The 20,741-nt window shown below is 41.4% G+C and overlaps 2 protein-coding genes across 4 annotated transcripts in view; both read right to left on the reverse strand.

Annotated features, from left to right (window-relative positions):
• SRPX (sushi repeat containing protein X-linked) overlaps window positions 1-20,741 on the reverse strand; it is a 116,437-nt gene that overhangs the window by 20,603 nt on the left and 75,093 nt on the right. For all 3 annotated transcript variants that reach the window (XM_055337721.1, XM_055337720.1, XM_055337722.1), the window contains 3 exons: window positions 18,420-18,541; window positions 17,513-17,692; window positions 15,490-15,623 (listed from right to left, as the gene is read on the reverse strand). In XM_055337721.1, the coding sequence (XP_055193696.1) occupies window positions 15,490-15,623; window positions 17,513-17,692; window positions 18,420-18,541 (436 nt within the window). The remainder of the gene's footprint in view (window positions 1-15,489; window positions 15,624-17,512; window positions 17,693-18,419; window positions 18,542-20,741) is intronic.
• On the reverse strand, window positions 2,139-2,404 carry LOC129517615 (cytochrome c oxidase subunit 7B, mitochondrial-like; the record flags this gene model as incomplete). Its single annotated transcript, XM_055337545.1, has 1 exon — window positions 2,139-2,404. A coding segment is annotated over one exon (213 nt), but the record flags the coding sequence as incomplete, so codon positions are not given.

Genomic DNA, 20,741 nt, shown 5'->3' on the forward strand with positions numbered 1-20,741 from the left:
ACCAGATGAAGCAAAAGAAAGGATCAGTGAACTCAAACACAAGGCATGGAACACAATCAGAGCAATAAAAAGAAACAAGAATGAAAATAGTAAAGATAGCTTAATAAATAGCCTTACGGGACAACATCATTTGGAGTAACATTCACCTTGTAGGGGCTCCATAAGGAGAGAAAAGAGAGAGAGAAAGGGGCAGAAAACTCATTTGATGAAGTAATGGCTGAAAATGTCTCTAACCTGAGGAAGGAAACAGACATCCATCCAGATCCAGGAAGCACGGAATGTCCAAATAAGAGAAACTCTAAGAGACCCACATATTGAGTCACAGCATAATTAAAATTTCAAATGTTAAAAGTCAAGGAGAGACTCTTAAAGCAGCAAAAGAGAAATATCTTGTTAAGTTCAAGGGAGCCTCCACAGCCCCCTTCAGAGTTTTCAGCAGAAACTCTTCACGCCAGAGAAAGTGGCACAATACATTCAAAGTGCTGAAAGAAAAAAAAATCTCCCAACCAATAGACTCTACCCAGTGAAAGTTATCATGCAGAATGGAAAGAGAGAGAAAGATTTTTACAGATAAGCAGAAGCTAAAAGAGTTCATCACCACTAAACCGGCCTTACATAAACTGTTAAAGAGATTTCTTTATGCCAAAATCGAAGGGAACTAATTCATAACAAAGAAACATATGAAAGGGGATGCCTGGGTGGCTCAGTGGTTGAGTGGCTGCCTTTGGCTTGGGGTGTGATCCCGGGATCCTAGGATGGAATCCTGCAGGGAGCTGGTTTCTCCCTCTGCCTATGTCTCTGCCTCTGTCTCTATCTCACAAATAAATAAAATCTTTAAAGAGAAAAGAAACATATGAAAGATTCACTGGCAAAGGTAAATATATAGTAAAAGTAGTGGATAGATCACATAAAGCTAATATGAAGGTTAAAAGACAAGAGTACTAAAATACAACTATCAATTAAGATAAAAGATAAAAAGATGTACATTATTACATTAAAAACAAAATATCAGGGGAGAGAATACAAATTTAGAGTTTCAGAATGCATTCAGACTTAAGTTCTAATCAAATTAAAATAGACCATTATAAATATAAGTGTTTGTGTAAGCCTCATGGTAACTACAAAGCAAAAACCTATGGTAGAAACAAAATATAATGAGAAAGGAATCTAAGCATAATACTAAAAGTCATCAAACCACAAATAAAAGAGCTAGAGATGAAGAAAGGAACATAGTACAAAACAGCCAGAAAGTAAGAACATGACAATAAGGATGCATCTGCCAATAATGACTTTAAATGTAAATATATGAAATTCTCCCATCAGAAGATATAAAGTAGCTGAATGGATAAAAAAAAAACAACACAAGACTCATCTATATGCTTCTTATAAGAGACTCACTTTAGATATAAGAATACTCAGATTGAAAGTGAAGGGTTGAAAAAAGATATTCCATGCAAATGGTAACCGAAAAAGAGCTGGGATAAGTATACATAGACAAAATAGACTTTAAAACAATCTAATAAGGGATCCCTGGGTGGCGCAGCGGTTTGGCGCCTGCCTTTGGCCCGGGGCGCGATCCTGGAGACCCGGGATCGAGTCCCACATCGGGCTCCCGGTGCATGGAGCCTGCTTCTCCCTCTGCCTATGTCTCTGCGTCTCTCTCTCTCTCTCTCTCTCTCTCTCTCTCTCTCTCTCTCTCTCTCTGACTATCATAAATAAATAAATAAAAAATTAAAAAAATAAAATAAAATAAAACAATCTAATAAGAGGCAAAGAAAAGTATCAGATAATGATACAGGGATCAATCCAAGAAGAGGACAGAAAATTTGTGAATCTTTATGGACATAACATAGGAGCAACTAAATATATAAACCAAATGTTAACAGACCTAAAGACAGAAATAGCAATACAATAGGACACTTTACTATCCCCACTCACAACAATAGATAGCTCATCCAGACAGAAGATTAATAAGGAGGCATTGTCCTTACACAACGTGTTAGATCAGATAGACTTAACAGATCTGTAGAACATTCCATATAAAAGCAACAGGATACATTCTTCTTTTTTTGAAGGTTTCAAATGTACTTTATTTCTTAAATCATGCCATATTTTAGTGGGTGCACAGTGCTTTCACTTGGCATCAATTATGAGTTGGTTTTGAAACAATTCATTATTACACCAGCTGGGATTATTGATCCCTCCATTCCTTTGGGGTGACTCTGCCAACAGAGGACAGGTTCCATTCTATTCCAATTTGTGTTGCTGTATATGCCCATACAACAATACAGCAAGTGGCTCCACTAGCTAATACAGCATTACCATATTTGTCATGGAAATCAGGAGCCTGTTTCTGGTGACTCTGCCTTGCCATTGTTTGTGGAATGCTTTGAACAGAGATGATTTAGAGTGTTTCTGGCCGCGGAAACATCCTGAAGCTGAAGGCAGAATGGTGCAACTGCAGTTACTGCTTTAGAATACATTCTTCTTAAGGGCACATGGAACATTCTCCAGGATAGATCATATGTTAGGCCAAAAAACAAGTTTTAATACATTTAAGAAGATTGAAATCATATCAAATATCTTTTCTGACCACAGTGATATGAAATTAATGAGTTACCAGAAAGCTGGAAAAATTCATAAGTATATGAAGATTAAACAACATGCTACTGAACAAGCAATGGGTCAGCAAATCAAAAGAGAAATCACAAAAAAATACCCTGAGACAAATCAAAATGGAAATACAACCAAAAATGATGTGATGTAGCAAAAGCAGGCCTATGAGAGAAGTCCATAGTGATAAATGCCTATCTCAAGAAGCAAGAAAAGTCTCTATAAAACAATCTAACTTTACACGTTGTCAAGGATCTAGAAAAAGAAAAGCCCAAAGTTAGAAGAAAGGAAATAAGATCAGAGTAGAAACAGATGAAATAAACAATAGAAAAGATCAATGAATAGGAATAAGTTCCTTGAAGAGATAAAATTGACAAACCTGTAGCTAGACTCACAAAGGGAAAAAGAGAGGAGTCAAAATGAGAAATGAAAGAGGGGACATTAAAACTGATAGCACAGAAATACAAAGGATCATAAGAGACTATTATGAACAATTACACACCAAGAAATTTGAGAACCTAGAAGTGGATCAATTCCTAGAAATATACAATCTTCTAAGATCAAATCACAAAGAAACAGAAAATCTGAATAGACCTAGTACTTACTAGTAAGGATACTGAATTGGTAATCAAAAACCTCTCAACAAAAGACCAGGACTACACAGCTTCACTGGTGAATTCTCCCAAACATTCAAAGAAAAACACAAGTCCTTTTCAAACTCTTCCAAAACAAAACAAAACAAAACCCCAAACAAACAAAAAAACACAGAAGAGGAGGGAACACTTCTAAACTTATTTTATGATGGTAGTATTTCCCTTATACCAAAACCAGATAAGGACACTATAAGAAAATAAAATTACAGGCCAATATCCCTGATGAACACAGCTTCAAAAATCCTCAACAAAACATTAGCAAGCCTATTTCAACAATACATTAAAAGAACACAAACCATCATCAAATGGGATTTGTTCCAGGGATGCAAAGATGAGTCAACACTGCTAATCAATGTGATATAACATGTTAACAAAATGAAGGATAAAAACTATATGATCAAAATAGATGCAGAAAAAGCATTTGACAAAATTCAACATCCATTACTGATAATAAGTCTCAACAAAGTGGCTATCGAGGAAAGAAAGGTCCAAATAATAAAGGCCATCTATGACAGGCCTACATCTAACATCATACTCAGTGGTGAAAAGGTAAGAGCTTTTCCTCTAAGATCAGGAACAAGACAAAAATGCCCATTTTCACCATTTTTATTCAATATAGTATCAGAAGTCCTAGCCACAACATTAGAAGAAGAAAGAAAAGCCACACAAATTAGAAGTGAAACTTAGTATTTGCAGAAGACATATTATACATGGAAAACCCTAAAGACTGCACCAAAATACTGTTAGAACTAATAAATTGAGCAAAGTTACAGGATACAAAAATCAATATACAAAGATTTTTTTGCCTTTTTATACACTAATAAGCTATCGGAAAGAGAAATTTAAAAAAACATTCCATTTACCAGTGCTTCAAAAGGAATAAGATAATTAGGAATGATTTAACCAAGATGGTGAAAACCTGTACACTGAAAACCATAAGACATTGATGAAAGAAACTAAAAGAGATATAAAAACAAATAGAAAGCTATTCCATCCTCATGAACTGGAAGATCATTGTTAACATGTCCATACTATCCAAAGAAATCTACAGATTCAATGAAATCCCTATCAAAATTCCAAAGCCATTTTTCATAAAAATAGATCAAACAATGCTAAGATTTGTAGAGAATTACAAAACCCAAAGCAATTTTAAGAACAAAGCTGGAGGTATCACGCTTCCTGATTTTAAACTAGATCACAAAAAAAAAAAAAACCTAGATCACAAAACAGTATGGTGTTGGCATAAAAACACACAGATCAATGGAACAGAATATAGAACCCAGAAATAAACATATATGGTCAAATTATTTTATGACAAAAGAGCCAAGAGTATAGTGGGGAAAGGACAGTCTCTTCAATAAATGATTTTGGGAAAACGGGTCTACTATCTTATACCATATACAAAAATAAAATTAAATGAGTTAAAGACATAAATAAGAGATCTGAAACCATAAAATTTCTAGGAAAAAAAACAGGTGGTAAGCTCCTTGGCATAGGTCTTGGTGGTAATAGTTTGGATTTGACATTGAAAGAAAGGCAACACATTCTGGGGAAGATGGCAGATTAGGAGGATCCTAGGCTCACCTCATTCCAGGGATACCCCTAGATAACCCCCAAATCAGGGAAAATAACCCAGAAAATGAACCAGAGACTAGCAGAACAGACCCTCCACGGTGAAATGTAGGAAAGAAGCCACATCAAAGAGGGGAAGAAAGGTAGAGATGCAATCAGGAGACAGAATGACCTGCAGGACTGCCCATGGGAGGGAGGGTCACTGTGAGCAGGAAGAGAGGAGAGGAACAGACCCCACACAAGGTGCTCCAGGCATGGAGGACCAGCACTGGGAAGAAAAATCCCTGTAATATTTGGCTTTCAAAACCACAGGGCTCTAACTTCATGAATTCTTATAGTGGGGCTCAATACATGAAACTTTAAACATCAGTGGCTCAGGTGTGGGAGAGCCTGAAGGCTACTGGAAACTGAATCCCTACCCTTAAAGAGGCAGCACTTTGAAAAATACTTGGATTATATGGGGAAAAGATAAGTTTACTCCTCTCATAGCATGTGCTAGAGAGGCAGGGATCTTCGAGAGATTTCTTTAAGAACAAAAGAGCTGGAGGGCCCCATTTCCTACTCAACCCCTCCAACCTAGATACACAGATACCTGCAGGACCAGCACAGCACCAACACTCCTCACCTATCTGGCTAACAGTGGGCCCTGGCACTTTGCTGGCACTGCGCCCCTCTCCCCCCACCCTCCATGTTCTCCTATGGACCCACCCCTCCACCACACCCTTGACAGGAGTCCATCCAAAGTGGTGCCCCAAGTGCAGCAGTGTCCAAGCCACCCCAACAGGGGCCAGCACCACCCCCAAAGTGTCTCCTGCCCTGGGGACAGGCGAAGAAAACCACAAGTACCAGTTCAACTTTGGCCCCAGCAGTGGACTAGGAGCAGACATTTGGCCTGACTGCAGGTGCCATCTACCAATGAGAGCTTCTCAGTGTCTAACACATGGAGAGTACCCTGCAGTTTGGTGCAAATGTCTGATCTGACCCAACTCAAGCCCAAGATGACCCCAGACTGGCCCTATAATAACACAGGAACCAAATCCTGCCCCCAACAGGCAAACAGGTTCTGGTAAACAGGGTACATTGCACGCAGGGCACTACGAAGAGCAAGAGATATATCCAACTTTCTTAACACATAAACAGACACAGAAAGTTAGGCAAAATGAGGAGACAGAGGAATAGGTCCCAAATTAAAGAATAAGAAAAAAATCACAGCAAGAACACTAAAATAAATATGCCTAATAGAAAATTTTAAGTAATGGTTATAAAAATACTCACGGACTTAAGAGTGGAGGACCTCAGTGAGGCCCTCAACAAAGAGAAGGAAAACATAAAAAAGAACCAATCAGAGATGAAGAACTCAATTGAAATTAACAATATGCTTGATGAAATAAATAGACTACAGGAAGCAGAAGAACACATCAGCAACCTGGAAGATAGAGTAATGAAAAGCAATCAAGCTTGGGATGCCTCGGTGGCTCAGCAGTTGAGCGGCTACCTTCAGCTCAGGGCATGATCCTGGAGTTCCAGGATTGAGTCCCACATCAGGCCCCCTGCATGGAGCCTGCTTCTCCCTCTGCCTGTCTCTCTCTCTCTCTCTCTCTCTCTGTCTCTCTGTCTCTCATGAATAAGTAAATAAAATTTTTTTTAAAGAAAAGCAATCAAGCAGAATAGGAAAGAAAAAAGAATAAAGAATGAAAATAGATTAAGGGAACTCAGCAACACCATTAAGCAGAGTAACATTTGTGTTATAGGGATTCCAGAAGAAAAAGGGGCAGAAAATTTATATGAAGAAAGAGCTGAAAACTTCATGAAGCTAGAGGAGGAAACAAATCCAGATTCAGGGGGCACAAAAAGCCCCCAACAAAATCAACCTAAGGGAGTCCACACCAAGAAACAGTAATGAAAATGGCAAAAAGCAGTGATAGAGAATTTTAAAAGCAGCAAGAGAAAAGAAAACCATTACATAGAAGGGAAATCCCATACGGTTATCAGGTGATTTTTCAGCAGAAACCTTGCAGTCCAAAAGAGTGTCATGACATATTCAAAGTGCTGAAAGGGGAAAACCTACAACCAAGAACACTCTTCCAGTGAGGCTATCATTCAGAATAGAGGAGACAAAAGAGGCTCCTAGACAAACAGAAGTTAAAGGAATCCATTACTGAACTAGTTTTACAAGAAATGTTAAAAAAGGAATCTTTTAAGTGGAAAGGAAGGACCATAAGCAGGAGTAAGAAAAGTAGGAAGCGCAAAAGTAGTAAAATTAAATTATAAAAATCAGTCAAGGGACTCACAAGATCAAAGGATGCAGAGTTTGACACCACATACCAGACAGACTGGGGGTTGGAGAGGAGAAGAGTACTTATAGAATGGATTCAAACTTAAGGAAACATCAACTTAGTATGCATAGATGTTATATATTAAGTCCAATGGTGACCACAAACACAAAACCCCAGAAATACACATGCAAAAAATAAAAAGAATCCAAGTATATCACTAAAGAAAGCCAACTTACCATGAGAAAAGAGAGCAAAGGAAGAAAGGAACAGAGAAGAATGCCATAAAAGAAGTAACAAAATGGCAGTAAGTACACACCTATCAAAAATAAGATTGAATGTAAATGGACTAACCACTCCAATCAAAAGATATAGGGTTTAAGAATGGATTAAAAAATGACTCGTGTATATGCTGCCTACCAGAGACTCATTTGAGACCTAAAGACAAATGCAAATTGAAAGTGAAGGGATGGAAAAAAATTTATCATGCAAATGGAAGTAAAAAGAAAGCCATTGTAGCAATACTTTTATGAGACAACATAGACATTAAAACAAAGACTGTAATGAGAGACAAAGAAGGACACTATATAATTATAAAGGGGACAATCCAACAAGAAGATATAATAATTTTTAAATATTTATGCATCCAACATGGGAGCACCCAAATACATAAAGCAGCTAATAACAAACATAAAGTAAGTAATCGATAAGAATACAATAATGGTAGCGGGCTTTCACACCCCATTACATCAATGGCTAATTCAACCAAACAGAAAAAAAAATCAACAAGGAAACAGTGGGTTTCAATGACACATTGGACCAGATGAATCAACAGATATATTCAGAACATTCCATCCTAAAACTGCAGAATACATATTCTTTTCAAGTGTACATAGAACACTCTCCAGAGTAGATCACAAGTCATGACACAAAACCAAGTCTCACAAATTCAAAAAGATTGAGGTCATACCATGCACCTTTTCTGACCACAACATTATGAAACTTGAAATCAACTATAAGAAAAAATCTGGAAAGAAACAAATACATGGAGGTTAAATGACACACTACTAAACAATAAATGGGTCAAGAAAGAAATCAAAGAGGAAATGACAAAATAATGGGTGACATATGAAAATAACACAATGGTCCAATGTCTTTGGGATGCAGCAAAAGCTCTTCTAAGAGGGAAGTAGATAGAAGTGCAGACCTACCTCAAGAAGCAAGAAAAAAATTTCAAACAACCTAGCCTTACAGCTAAAGGAGCCAGAAAAAGAACAAACAAAACTCAAAACCAGTAGAAGGAAAGAAATAATAAAGACTGGAGTGGAAATAAATGAAATACAACCTAAAAATACCCAATAGAACAGATCAATGAAACCAGAAGCCAATTCTTTGAAAATATCAACTAAACTTATAAACCTTTAGCCAGATTAATCAAAACCAATGGAGAGAGGACTCAAAAGCAAAAATCATGGGGGAGAAATAACAACCAACACCACAGGAAAAAAAACAATCATTTAGAGAATATTACAAAAAATATATGCCAAGAAATTGAACAACCTAGAGAAATGAAGAAATTACTAGAAACATGGGATGTCCCAAAACTGAATCAAGAAGAAACAGAAAATTAAAAAGACTGGTAACCAGCAATACAACTGAATAAGTAATCAAAAAATTCCCAAGAAACAAAAGTCTAGGGCCAGATGAGTTCATAGATGAATCCTACCAAACATTTAAAGAAGTGTTAATGCCTATTCTTCTCAAAATATTCCAAAAAATAATGCAGTGGGAAAGCTTCCAAATTCACTCCATGAGGCCAGCATTAATATAATGCCTAAACCAGATAAAGACACCACAAAAAAGAAGTATAGGCCAGTATCTGATGAAAATTGATGCAAAGATTCTCAACAAAATATTAGCAAACCAAATCCAAGGATACATGAAAAAAAATCATTCACCATCATCAAGTGAGATTTATTCCTGGGATGCAAGGATGGTTTGATACTCACAAATCAATGTGATACATCATGTCAATGAGACGAAGTATTAAAACCATATTGTTACCTCCACAGATAAAGAAAAAGAATTTGACAAAGTACAATATCAATTCATGACAAAAACACCAAAACCCAAATAATCCAATTAAAAAATGGGCAGAAGACATGAACACAAGTTTTTCCAAAGACAACATACAGATGGCCAAGAGAAACATGAAAAGATGCTCAATATCACTCTTCAGGGGAATGCAAATCAAAACTACAATGAGATATCACTTCACATCTGTCAGATGGCTAAAATCAAAACCACAAAAAACAAGTGTTGACAAGGATGTAGGAAAAAGGAAATTCCCTTGTGCACTGTTGGTGGTAATGTAAACTGGTTCAGCCACTGTGGAAAACAGTATGGAGGTTCCTCAAAAAATTAAAAATAGGATTACCATGCAATCCACTAATTCCACTACTGGGTATTTACCTGAGGAATATGAAAACACTAATTCAAAAAGATATAAGCACCCCTGTGTTTATTGCAGCATTATATACTATGGCCAAATTCTGGAAGCAAACCATATGTCCATCAATAGATGAATGGAAAATGAAGATGTGAGATAGATATATAGATATATATAATGGAATATAATACATATATAAATACATTTCACATATATATGTATGCATATATATGGATATGGATAGATAGATGTATAAAATGGAATATTAGCCATAAATAAGAGTGGAATCTTGCCATTTTCAGCAACATGTATGGATCCAGAGGGTATAATGCTCTAAGTGAAATAAATTAGGGAATGACAAATATCATACGATTTCACTTCTATTTGGAATTTAAGAAACAAGACAAACAAAAAAGAGACAAACCAAAAAACAGACCCTTAACTGATGGTTAAGGGAGAACTGATGGTTCTCTTATAGAGAACTGATGGTTACCAGAGGGGAGGTGGATGGGGGTGTGTGAAATAGTTGATGGGAATTAAAGGATATACTTACCAGGACGAGCACTGAGTAATGTATATAATTGTTAAATCACTATATTGTACACCTAAAATTAATATAACACTGTATGTATACTACTGTAATTATACTACAATTAAAATTTTTTAAAAGGCAAAAAAAAAAAAACGAGTACAAACCCAAAAGCTCTGCACATCAAAGGAATCTATCAATAAAATCAACATGTAACCTGCTGAATGAGAGAAAATATTTATAAATCATTTATCTGATCGGGGTTAATATCCAAAATATATAAAGAACACCTACAATTCAATAGCAAAACAATCTAATTAAAAAATGGGCAGAAGACATGAACACAAGTTTTTCCAAAGACAACATACAGATGGCCAAGAGACACATGTAAAGATGCTCAACTTCACTCATCTTCAGAGAAATGCAAATCAAAACCACAATGAGATACCACCTCACACCTGTCAGAACGGCCAAAATCAAAAACACAAGGAATAAGTGCTGGTGAGGATGTGGAGGAAAGGGAACCCATTGTGCACTGTTGGTGGGAATGTGGTACAGCCGCGATGGAGAACAGTATGGAGGTTCCTCAAAAAGTTAAGAATATAACTACTATCTGATCCATCAATTCCACTTCTGGGAATTTGTCTGAAGAAAACAAAACACTATCAAAAGATATCTGCACTTCCATGGTCACCACAGCATTATTGACAATATCCAAGACCTGGAAACAACCTAATTTTCCATCAATGGATGAATGGATAAAGAAAATGTGATATATGTACACAGTGGATTATTGAGTCATAGAAAAGAATGAGATCTTCCCATTTCCAACAGCATGGTTGGTCCCTGGGATCATTATGGTGAGTGAAATAAATGAGACAGAAAAACAAATACCATATGATCTTACTTCTAATGTGGAATCTACAAAAACTGAAAAAGACAACAAAACCAAAAAGTGATCTCATGGATATAGCGAATAGACATGTCTTCATGAGGCAGGGGTGGGAAGATGGGCAAAGTGGGTGAAGAGGGCCAAAAGGTGCAACTTTCAAGTTATAAAAAGTCTCAAGTATGTAATGTACAGCATGGTGACTATAGTTAATGAGACTCTATTGCCTATTTGAAAGTAGCTAGGAGAGTGGATTTTAAAAGTGCTTATAAAAAATGTATATCTAGGTTTGGTGACAGATGCTCACTGGAATATTGTGATGATCTTCTGTAATACATATACATATTGACTTATGATGTACTACTAAAACTAATGTTACAAGTCAATGATAACCTCACTTTTTAAATTTATTTTAAAATTTTTATTTATTAATTAAATTAATTTATATGAGAGAGAACAAGCAAGTGAGTGGGGGCAGAGTAGAAGAAGAGGGAGAGAATCTCAAACAGATTCTGCACTGAGTGTGGAGCCCAACAAGGAGCTTGATCCCAGGACCCTGAGATCATGACCTGAGCTGAAACCAAGAGTCAGATGCTTAACTGACTGAGCCACCCAGGTGTCAATGATATTCCATTTAAAAAGAGAGGGAAAAAGAAAATTCTAGCCCCATGAGTCAGCCCCTGGCAAGTGTCTTGGGGATGTGGCACCTTCAACCATATGCTAGGAGGTCACATCAGGAACAGTGATGGTAACTGGGAACAGTAAAAAAAATATGATGAATCTGATTAAATAGGGAAAGAAAAATTTAAACTGCTAAGTTACTATAACACCAAGTGTTGGGAGCGGTCCCGCAGTGCGAGGCAAGGTTCCAAGTTGAGCCAAAGCTCCTTGTCGTCCCTAGCCAACCCGCAGTCCTGCGGCGCGAGGCAGGGTTCCAAGTTGAGCCAAAGCTCCCTGTTGTCCCTGTTCGGGCGCCACTTGTCGCGGCCGGCGCGAGAAGGTCCGGATTCAGGAACCGAGGGCAAGGGGATGAGAAAGAAACAAGAGACTAAAAGTTCATGGGATAGGAGGTTCCATGCAGCTGATGGCTACAATGGACAAGCTTTATTTTTGCATGTAGAGTTTATATAGCCTCTGTAAGCAGGCAGCTTATTTCTTTAAGGAGAAGTACATCTCACGCACAAACATACATTGTTTTTAAGACTGACACCTGTAAAAAGAAAAAAAAAAAGACTGACACCTGTTATTTGTTTAAGCAATAGAGCATGAAGGCCACATATAGACTAAACAGTGAAGTTTGTTTATTAAGTAATGTCTGCCAAGGTGGTCATGTGTCAGGCCACCTTCTTGCTTACTTTATGGGAACTTGTCTCGATAACATTTTAAAGGAGAAGCAAATATGTACATTTACTTCCATAAGGGGGAAGAGCTAGGTGCAGCCCCAGCAGGTTGGCCAGGTATGACAAGGAGCCTTTGCTCAACCCAGAACCCTGCCTCGCGCCGCAGGACTGCGGGTTGGCTAGGGACGACAAGGAGCTTTGGCTCAACTTGGAACCTTGCCTCGCACTGCGGGACCGCTCCCAACAACCAAGTATTTTACCACAATTCACTGAAGTCATCTTCTGTAAGGTGATGGAATTGGTAAAAAGGATAAAAATATGTATTTTTATTATTCTAACTGAACCACCTATGTCAATCAAACCTTTCCTTGAAGGCTCCAGTTAAAATGTCTATGTAAATATATTGTGGGGGAGGTCACATAGAAACACCTGGATACCAAATATCTTAGCCAACTGAGAGAGGCAAACTGAAGGGGTCCATTAAAATCTGCTTTTTGCTCCTTTTCCCCCCACTTCACATGTGCCTTATAATGCAAATAGTATAGGTCCTCCTGGTAAGGGATGAGGAGTTAATGACTTTTTCCCCTAAAGATTTTATTTATTTATTCATGAGAGACACACAGAGAGGCAGAGGCATAGGTAGAGGAAGAAGAAGGCTTCCACTCGGGGAGCCCGATGTGGGACTCGATTCCAGAACCCCAGGATCACATCCTGAGCCGAAGGCAGATGCTCAACTGCTGAGCCACCCAGGTGCCCCTAATGACTTCTTTCAAACAGATAACATCTAAGGAAGGCCCCGGGGAGGATGACCAGAGGCAGCCCTTCTATACATATTCTAGACCAGCGACACTGGACATCTGGACGCCAAAACGCCCCACCCCAGCTCCAAGGAATAACACCTGGGCCCTCATCTTTGTTCTAACTGGTTCCTGGATGCCTGAGAAGCCACATACACCAGTCCACGTCCTCAATAAAATCCCCAGACCCCGAACAAAGGCGGGCCTCCATCTCTTTTCCTTTCTGAATCTCCCCAGGCACTCTACGTGCATTCTCTCTACACCTTCTATAAACTCCACTTTCACCTCCTGCTGGCTTGCATTTGATTTCGATCCTGTGTACGGACAGGGACCCTCTTGGTTGGTCCTGAGGGACCCCACTCTGAGTCCTTGGACTCTGCCTACTGGCATCACAATGATTTAATTAGCAATTTAGCAAGTACCCAAAAGGATGGGATAGAGTCAGGTGGGAGACAGCAAACATTTTTTAGTTAAGGTCCAGATAGTAAATATGTTAGGCTTCCGGGGCTGGATGGTCTGTATCCTAACTATTCAACTGTGCCACCGTAGTGCAAAAGCAGCCATAGACAGTGCACAGATGAAAGAGTGTGGCTGTGTTCCAATCAAATTTCACTTGCAAAAGTGATAGTTCGCCAACATAGAGGAAAAGTTGCCTGGTTTATTCATTTTTCTACAAAATTAAGAAATCAGGAAATGTATGCTTGCGTGGTATGTACAGCCTGCAAGGCCAAATTTCCCACACAGTGGGGTCATACAGCCTTGTGATACGTGAAAAAGCAAGTCCCACTGGGGACCCCGGGGGACACAAAGATGGAGGGAGGGAATGTGGCAGGGACTGAGAGCAAAGATGTAGTGAATGGAGTTCCCATCATTAAGGAGGGCACATGAGATGAACACTGGGTGTTATGCGATATGTTGGCAAATTGAATTTAAATTTAAAAAAATACAAAATTTTGCATGGTTCTTCAGAGTTTAGGGGAAGCCTTTCCAGTACATGGAAATGAATACAATTTATTCATTGTATAAATGCTGAAATGAGAAGTAAAATTGTAGCGTTTGATTAAACCAACATTGTTTTTTTAAAGATTGTATTCAGAGAGGGAGAGAGTACACACGAGCAAGCGAGCACCAGCAGGGGAAGGGGCAGAGGAAGCAGAGAAAAAAAATCCCGTGCAGATTCCACCCTGAGCACAGAGCTGACTCAGGGTTCAACATGGGGCTTGATCTCAGGACCCTGAGATCATGACCTGAGCTGAAATCAAGAGTCGGACGCTCAGCTGAATGAGCCACCCAAGCATCCCTAAACCAAGATTGTTTTGAGCATTTAGTCTTATTTTTATTCACCATAGTAGATGAAATGCTTTTCTAAAATGCGTGCAGCACCGTGTCTCTGACCCAGCAGAGCATCCTACCTCTTTTGCATATGGTCAGGTTGGCCGCCCTTATTTTTTTTTTAAGATTTATTTATTCATGAGCGACAGAGACATAGGGGGAGAGAGAGAGGCTGAGACACAGGCAGAGGGAGGAGCAGGCTCTATGCAGGGAGCCCGACATGGGACTCGATCCCAGGTCTCCAGGATCACACCCTGGGCCGAAGGCAGCGCTAAACCGCTGAGCCACCCTGGCTGCCCCAGGTTGGCCGCCCTTATTGCAAACCAGCTTCTGGACAAAATCTAGCAAGTTCTAGTTCGATCCTTGTCTGTTTCTATTTTTTTTTTTCTCCAAAAGGCTCTGGTTGCCTCATTTTGTAGCTATCAAATTTCCACAGCTGAGAAGGATGCCTCCAACTTTCAGTTGCTGAAGATTCTTCTGGAGGTCTTGTTAAAATGTAGATTAGACCCAGCAGGTCTGGGATGGAGTGGAATTTGGATTTCTAACAAGCTCCCAGGTGACGCTGATGCTGCTGGTCCACAGACCACACTTGGAAAACCACTGGTCTTAAGGACTCCGAGGAGCTCCGAGAGTGGGGGAAGCTCCCTGGGGTAGGGCCTGGGACCTGAAGGCTCCTGGAATCCCCTCGTCCCTTGAGCCAGCCTCTCAAACAACTGAGTGATGGCCCTGAGCACAGGCATATCCTGGACAGGTTCAACAAAGACCGCGTTAGCTGGGCCTGCACAGCAGGTCGATTACTCTGACTAGCAAAGACAAAGAAACCATATTAGATGGAAGACAATTGAGTTAGCTCTGGGGAGTTGATGGTAATCAGGTTATGCCCTAGAACCAGAAATGAACGGTGGTAGCTCTAAAGCTCCAGTTCCCGGAGTTCACAGTAAATAGATGAAGCACTGAATCTGGCCTTTGCTTTTAATGAAATCACCGGGCCCTTCCTGTTAGTGGTCTCCTCCCCAAGCTGGGCCCGGCTGCAAGGACTCACCTGCAGCATCCCCAACTGCAGCCTGTAAAGAAGGTTCCGGGCTGTGGGTGTGGACACAATGAGGAGTCTCCTTTTCTCATAAAACTGATCCAGAAGTGCAGCTGCTGTTCTGACACCCACATTGACATTCATGGCTGGAATGAGAAATGGCCAGATGGATGAGAAACCCTCTACTTGTTCTGGTTCACCATAGCCTGTGAGGACACAGCATACGCGAATGCAGAAGAAGTAAACTCCAAGATAAAATTTCAGGTGTGGGGTTTAAGATTTTATTAGACAGTGAGCATGCTCATGCGAGTGGGGGGAGGGATAAATGGGGGGGAAGAGAGAGAAAGACTATCTCAGGCAGACGCCCCCAAGCTGCCCCCCCACCCCCCGCCCCCTGCCGATCACGGAGCCTGAGGTGGGGCTCAATTCCAGGATCCCAAGCCAAAGTTAAGAGTCAGCCTCTGAACCTACTGAGCCACCCAGGTACCCCAGTTGTAAGTTGTTTATTTGGGAGATGGTTTCAAGAAGCACCGGGTCAGGGAATGGGGAAGTATATTAGTTTCCTCTTGCTGCTATCACAGATCACCATAAATCCAGGGGCTTAACACACACAAATTTTCCTGCAGCCCCAGCAGTGGGAAATTTCAAATGGGTTTTACTGGGCTAAAATCAGTGTTGCCAGGCCTGACCTGCCCTCCCCCCAGAGCTCTAGGGAAGGATTTGTTTCCTTGCCTTTGCCAGCATCTAGAGGCCACCTTTGTCACCTGGTTTGTGGCCTTTCTTACATCTTCAAAGTCAGCAGTGTGGCATCTTCACCTCTCTCTTCCCTCTGCCCCCTTCTTATAAGGACCCTCGTGATTATACTGAGCCCACCTGGAGAATCCAAGCTGCCCTCTGCATCTCAAGACCTTTAACTTGATTACCTCTGCAAAGTCCCTTTTGCCACGTAAGGTAACATAGTCACAGGGCCCAGGGATTAAGACGTGAACATCTTTGGGGGAGGGGCATTACTTTCCCTGCCTCAGGAAGTGAGACAGGGAAAGAGGTATGCTCTCTCTAGTATTTTTTTAAAGATTTTGTTTATTTGACAGAGAGCAGCAGAGGGAGAGAGAAGCAGGCTCCCCACCAAGCAGGGAGCCCCATGGGGGACTCGATCCCAGACCCTGGGAATCATGATTGGAGCCAAAGGCAGATGCCCAACTGACCGAGCCACCCAGGCGCCCCTGTTCTTTCTACTGTAATGTATGAAACTGAAGAACCTTGGACATTTAGCTGATGCTCTACATGTGTGCCTCTCTCTCACCCAATTCTGAAAGGCTGGGGTTAAAGAGAAAGCAAAAAGATGATAAAGTACCATGAAATGAGGGGGGAAAGTGTGGAGTACATAAATAAAAGATAAGCCCAGAATTTTCTTACTAGTCCAAATTTTACACCATCACTACCCAGCCCAATTTGTGTTCCTTGGTAATAAGAGCTGACCTGCACTGGGCACTTACCTGTGCCAGGCACCGCTCTATTCCACTGTTCAATGGGTAACCTCATTTAATCCTTACAACAACTCAAGGTATTATCTTCCTCATTTGACATTAGGAGGAAACATCCTGAATGCCCAAAGGTCTGTGTGACTTTCAAGCCAGTGCGACAAAGCAGGCATTCTGCTGTCTGTTCACAGTAGTGTCCTGGCTTTGCACAAAAAGACCCTTACATTTGTAGGAGGGAAGAACAGGGTACCTAAAGCAGACTCCGCTGATTCACAGTCGCTGATGGTGGGGCCCTGGGTTCCCACCTCCGGTTTCCTCCTTAGAGGACATGAAAGAGAAATGAGAAGATGGACAGGGGCAAAGGAGGAGGGTGGATGAGATGAGCTGTCCTAGAAATGTGAGGACCGTTTTCACCCAGCAGATGAAGAGGAGTGGCACGGCACCTGTCAAAGTGTATGGAACGAAATCCTCCCTCCCTGTACTGGGATTCAGAACTGAAGGGTCTTCAGGTTCTGCTGCTCGCTGGAGAGAGGGCTGCACAGGTGGGCTCATACCTGCGCAGGTGGGCTCCGTGCCAGACCAAGCCAGGTTGGACTGACAGACTCGGGCAGGGCTACCCTGTAGCTCGTAGCCACCGATGCAGGAGAACTCACAGGTGGCCCCGTAATTATCGCCGTCGCTGGAGCACTTCATGTAACCGTTCTCCGGGGCGTTGAGCTTGCCACAGCGCCGGACTGTAAGGACATAAGGCCAGAGGGGGCTCAGTGCTGAGCTGCCCTCTGCAGAGTCATCAGGGAAGACAGAGGCTTTGCAGTCAAGCTTCCCTGCTGGCCTGTGAATGAGTGAGGGGGCAGGTGTGGCTATCTGGACACTGGGTGGGCCTTGGGGTGGTCACTGCTCCTACCAATGAGGCCACTGGGATCAAGCAGTTTACGCCCCTGTGTTATAGATGAGGAGGTTGGGCCCAGACGAGTAAAGAATAAAGATGGTTAGTAATTAGCTGCCCAAGCCACGAGGCATAAAATAAATCCTAAAAGTCTTTTTTTCAGGGAGAACAAAGGTTCTGCAATACCAAGCACATGGGTTCCTGGTGGTCCAGCCAGGGGACTCCTAAACTCCTTTATAGAAAGGATTTACAGGCTTTAGCTGGTCACCCAAGGCCAGGGATGAAAATGTTATCGAAATAATATTCCTCTGGAACAACCAGCTATGGGCTCATGCGAGACTAGCTTACTGCTCTCAGACTTCTTAAATAATCTGCCAGCACTGAACCTCATCCGGATTTGTATTGTGAAATTCAGGCATTAAGATGGCACGCTTCCCCTAGCCTCATCATCAGGGGCTAATCCAAAGCCAGCACATATCCCTATGGCAGTGGGCATTCACAAAGGTTCTTGCTTAAGGGCCGGCTTCCCTTTGCTCTTGTAAAGAGAGGAAAAAGCCAATCAGCAGTATTCTTACCTCTCACTTTAACTCGAAATTTGCAAATGCCCTTGTTCTCAGCTCTGTCATAGACTGTGTACTGGATCTTGTGGTCTCCTTCTGGAAAATTTGAGCCTGGGGGGAGGCCTTTCAGAATAACACTTAAAGGGGGAGAAAAAAAAAACAGGAACACCAAAGGTAATCATTAAAGGCCTAACAACAATTAGGTCACTGTGGGCCTAATGATCAAAGGGGATCATTATGGGCATATGTTGAGTACCCACTCTGTACTGGATGTGGAGATACTGAGGGGCAGCCATTAGGCCAGTCTGACTAGAACAAAGATTTCTTGAAGAGCCGACTTTCCTGAGCTTTATTCTGCTTTGGAAGAGCAGTTTGAGACCAGAACATGGGAGTCGCCAATTCCTGGGAAGTTTGGATTCATTTTTCTCACTGGAAGGTAGAACAGAGGATGGGGCAGGCCAAGAACCCAGGGCCTAAGTCCTCTTCCGATCCCACCTTTGTTCCAGGGGAATCCTTAACTGCCTCACTTTGGGGAGGATGAGGGAATTTCCTGTGAGGAAAACCATTTCAGACTATAATCCAAGCAGTCATCCGCAATTTGGGCCTGCAGGGGGTGCTAGACTTGTCTCTGGTTTTTTTCTTTCCGGTCCAAAGGAGGTCTTTCCTGAGCAAAAGGCACATTTATTATGATTCCTTGATTATCCTAATGTAGTGATAACAACGATAACAACAACAACAACAACAACAACAACAATGATAACAGTAGTCCTTTGCACTTACATAAACCTTATATATACATATTTTAGGCACAGTTTCAGGCATTTTACACATATTAGTTTATGTAATCCTCCAAACAACCCCGTGAGACACGGATTATTATTTCCATTTCACAGATGAAGACACTGAGGCACCAAAAGGTTAGGAAACTAGCCCAAGATCACACAGCTAGGGTAACTCTAGCTAGAATCTTTTCTTGGCTGTCTGATGAGAACACCAAGAGGTACGGCATGATTGAATGCCAGGGTGGTTGGTTGGTTTTCCAACAGATATTTAATTTGCCTTCTCTCTACAGTTCTTAGCAATGATGAGACTACCTGCTAATAATGAACGTGTGAAATTATCACTGTGACCACTGAAGAGAGCCTTCCACAGAGGTGGACAGGGTGTGTGTTTATAAGGTACGAATTGAAGCACAATTAAAATGCAGATAAACCTGAGAGGGATCATACTTCAAATATGAGTGGCTGCTGACCTCCTGGAGACTCTGTTTCATCTGTGACATGCAAGTAACAGTCATCAGGAGTAAATAAGGGAGCTCACGGGAAGCACTTGCTCTCTAGAACTTTCCTTCTTAGAAGGGGACCGCAGAACAGTAGCTTGGACAAGAGAAATGCCGGAGAAGCAAAGAACCCAAGTGAGAGCTGAAAAGGGGACAAGACAGCCTTCCCTGAATTCTTCATTGTGTCTGGAGTGCACTCCCCACAGCCTCCTGCTCCAAGCCTCTGCTGGTTCGGGGCTGTAGGACTCTGGAAGCAGACAGCTGCTTGGAACAGAAGGCTGGAGGCTACTAAGGTACTCTTTGAAACTGTCACATTTCTAACCATAACACACAGGCGACCCATAAAAATGCCAAGATCTATATCCTAGCTAGACAAACAGTCATTTAGTGACCTGACACTGTGTTGATTACACAGGATTTCAATAGCAATTGCAATTGTAAAGATCTGAGAACCTATTGTGTGCTGGGGACGGAGCCAGGTGTTGTGCTAGGCCCCAAAGGTTCCAAGATAAACAAAATCCAATCCCTGTTTATATCAACTGTGACTTACTTTTTAATCCCAGTTGCCCAAAAGTTCTCCATAGGGGTTTGCGCCATGATCATATGACAGCAAAGAAATAATTTTCATAATACTCCAAATGTTACCTTTAAGGAGTTCCAAGGAGGACCACAGTTGGTAATACTATCCAGGCTGAATGGCTACTGGGAGAAATGATCAGGATGCAGGAACAAAATGCCTTGCTCGGGGTGAAAGACTCAACATCTTTCTAGAAGATGTTCTCTTATTGCCCGTAATTGCTTAAAATATTTCCTCTCACACAGCCCAGGTTGGCAGGATTCTAACAAGGGTTTCCCGGCGGTGTAGCTCAGAGGCAGCAAGTCGGGGGTATCCCTCGGCCACAGTGCATGTGCAAGTGGGTTGGTCTGATGGGGCCATGAACTTTAAGGCACGGATGTGAATGTGCTGACATGAAGTAGTGGCCTCCAGAGAACAGGAAGCAAGCGGACAGCTGCAGGGGTACAGGCCCGGGTGCTAAATTAGAATTGCATGTAGCCAA

Source organism: Nyctereutes procyonoides, unplaced genomic scaffold (genome assembly GCF_905146905.1).
Source record: "Nyctereutes procyonoides isolate TBG_1078 unplaced genomic scaffold, NYPRO_anot_genome, whole genome shotgun sequence".
In the NCBI taxonomy this organism is placed as follows: Eukaryota; Metazoa; Chordata; class Mammalia; order Carnivora; family Canidae; genus Nyctereutes; species Nyctereutes procyonoides.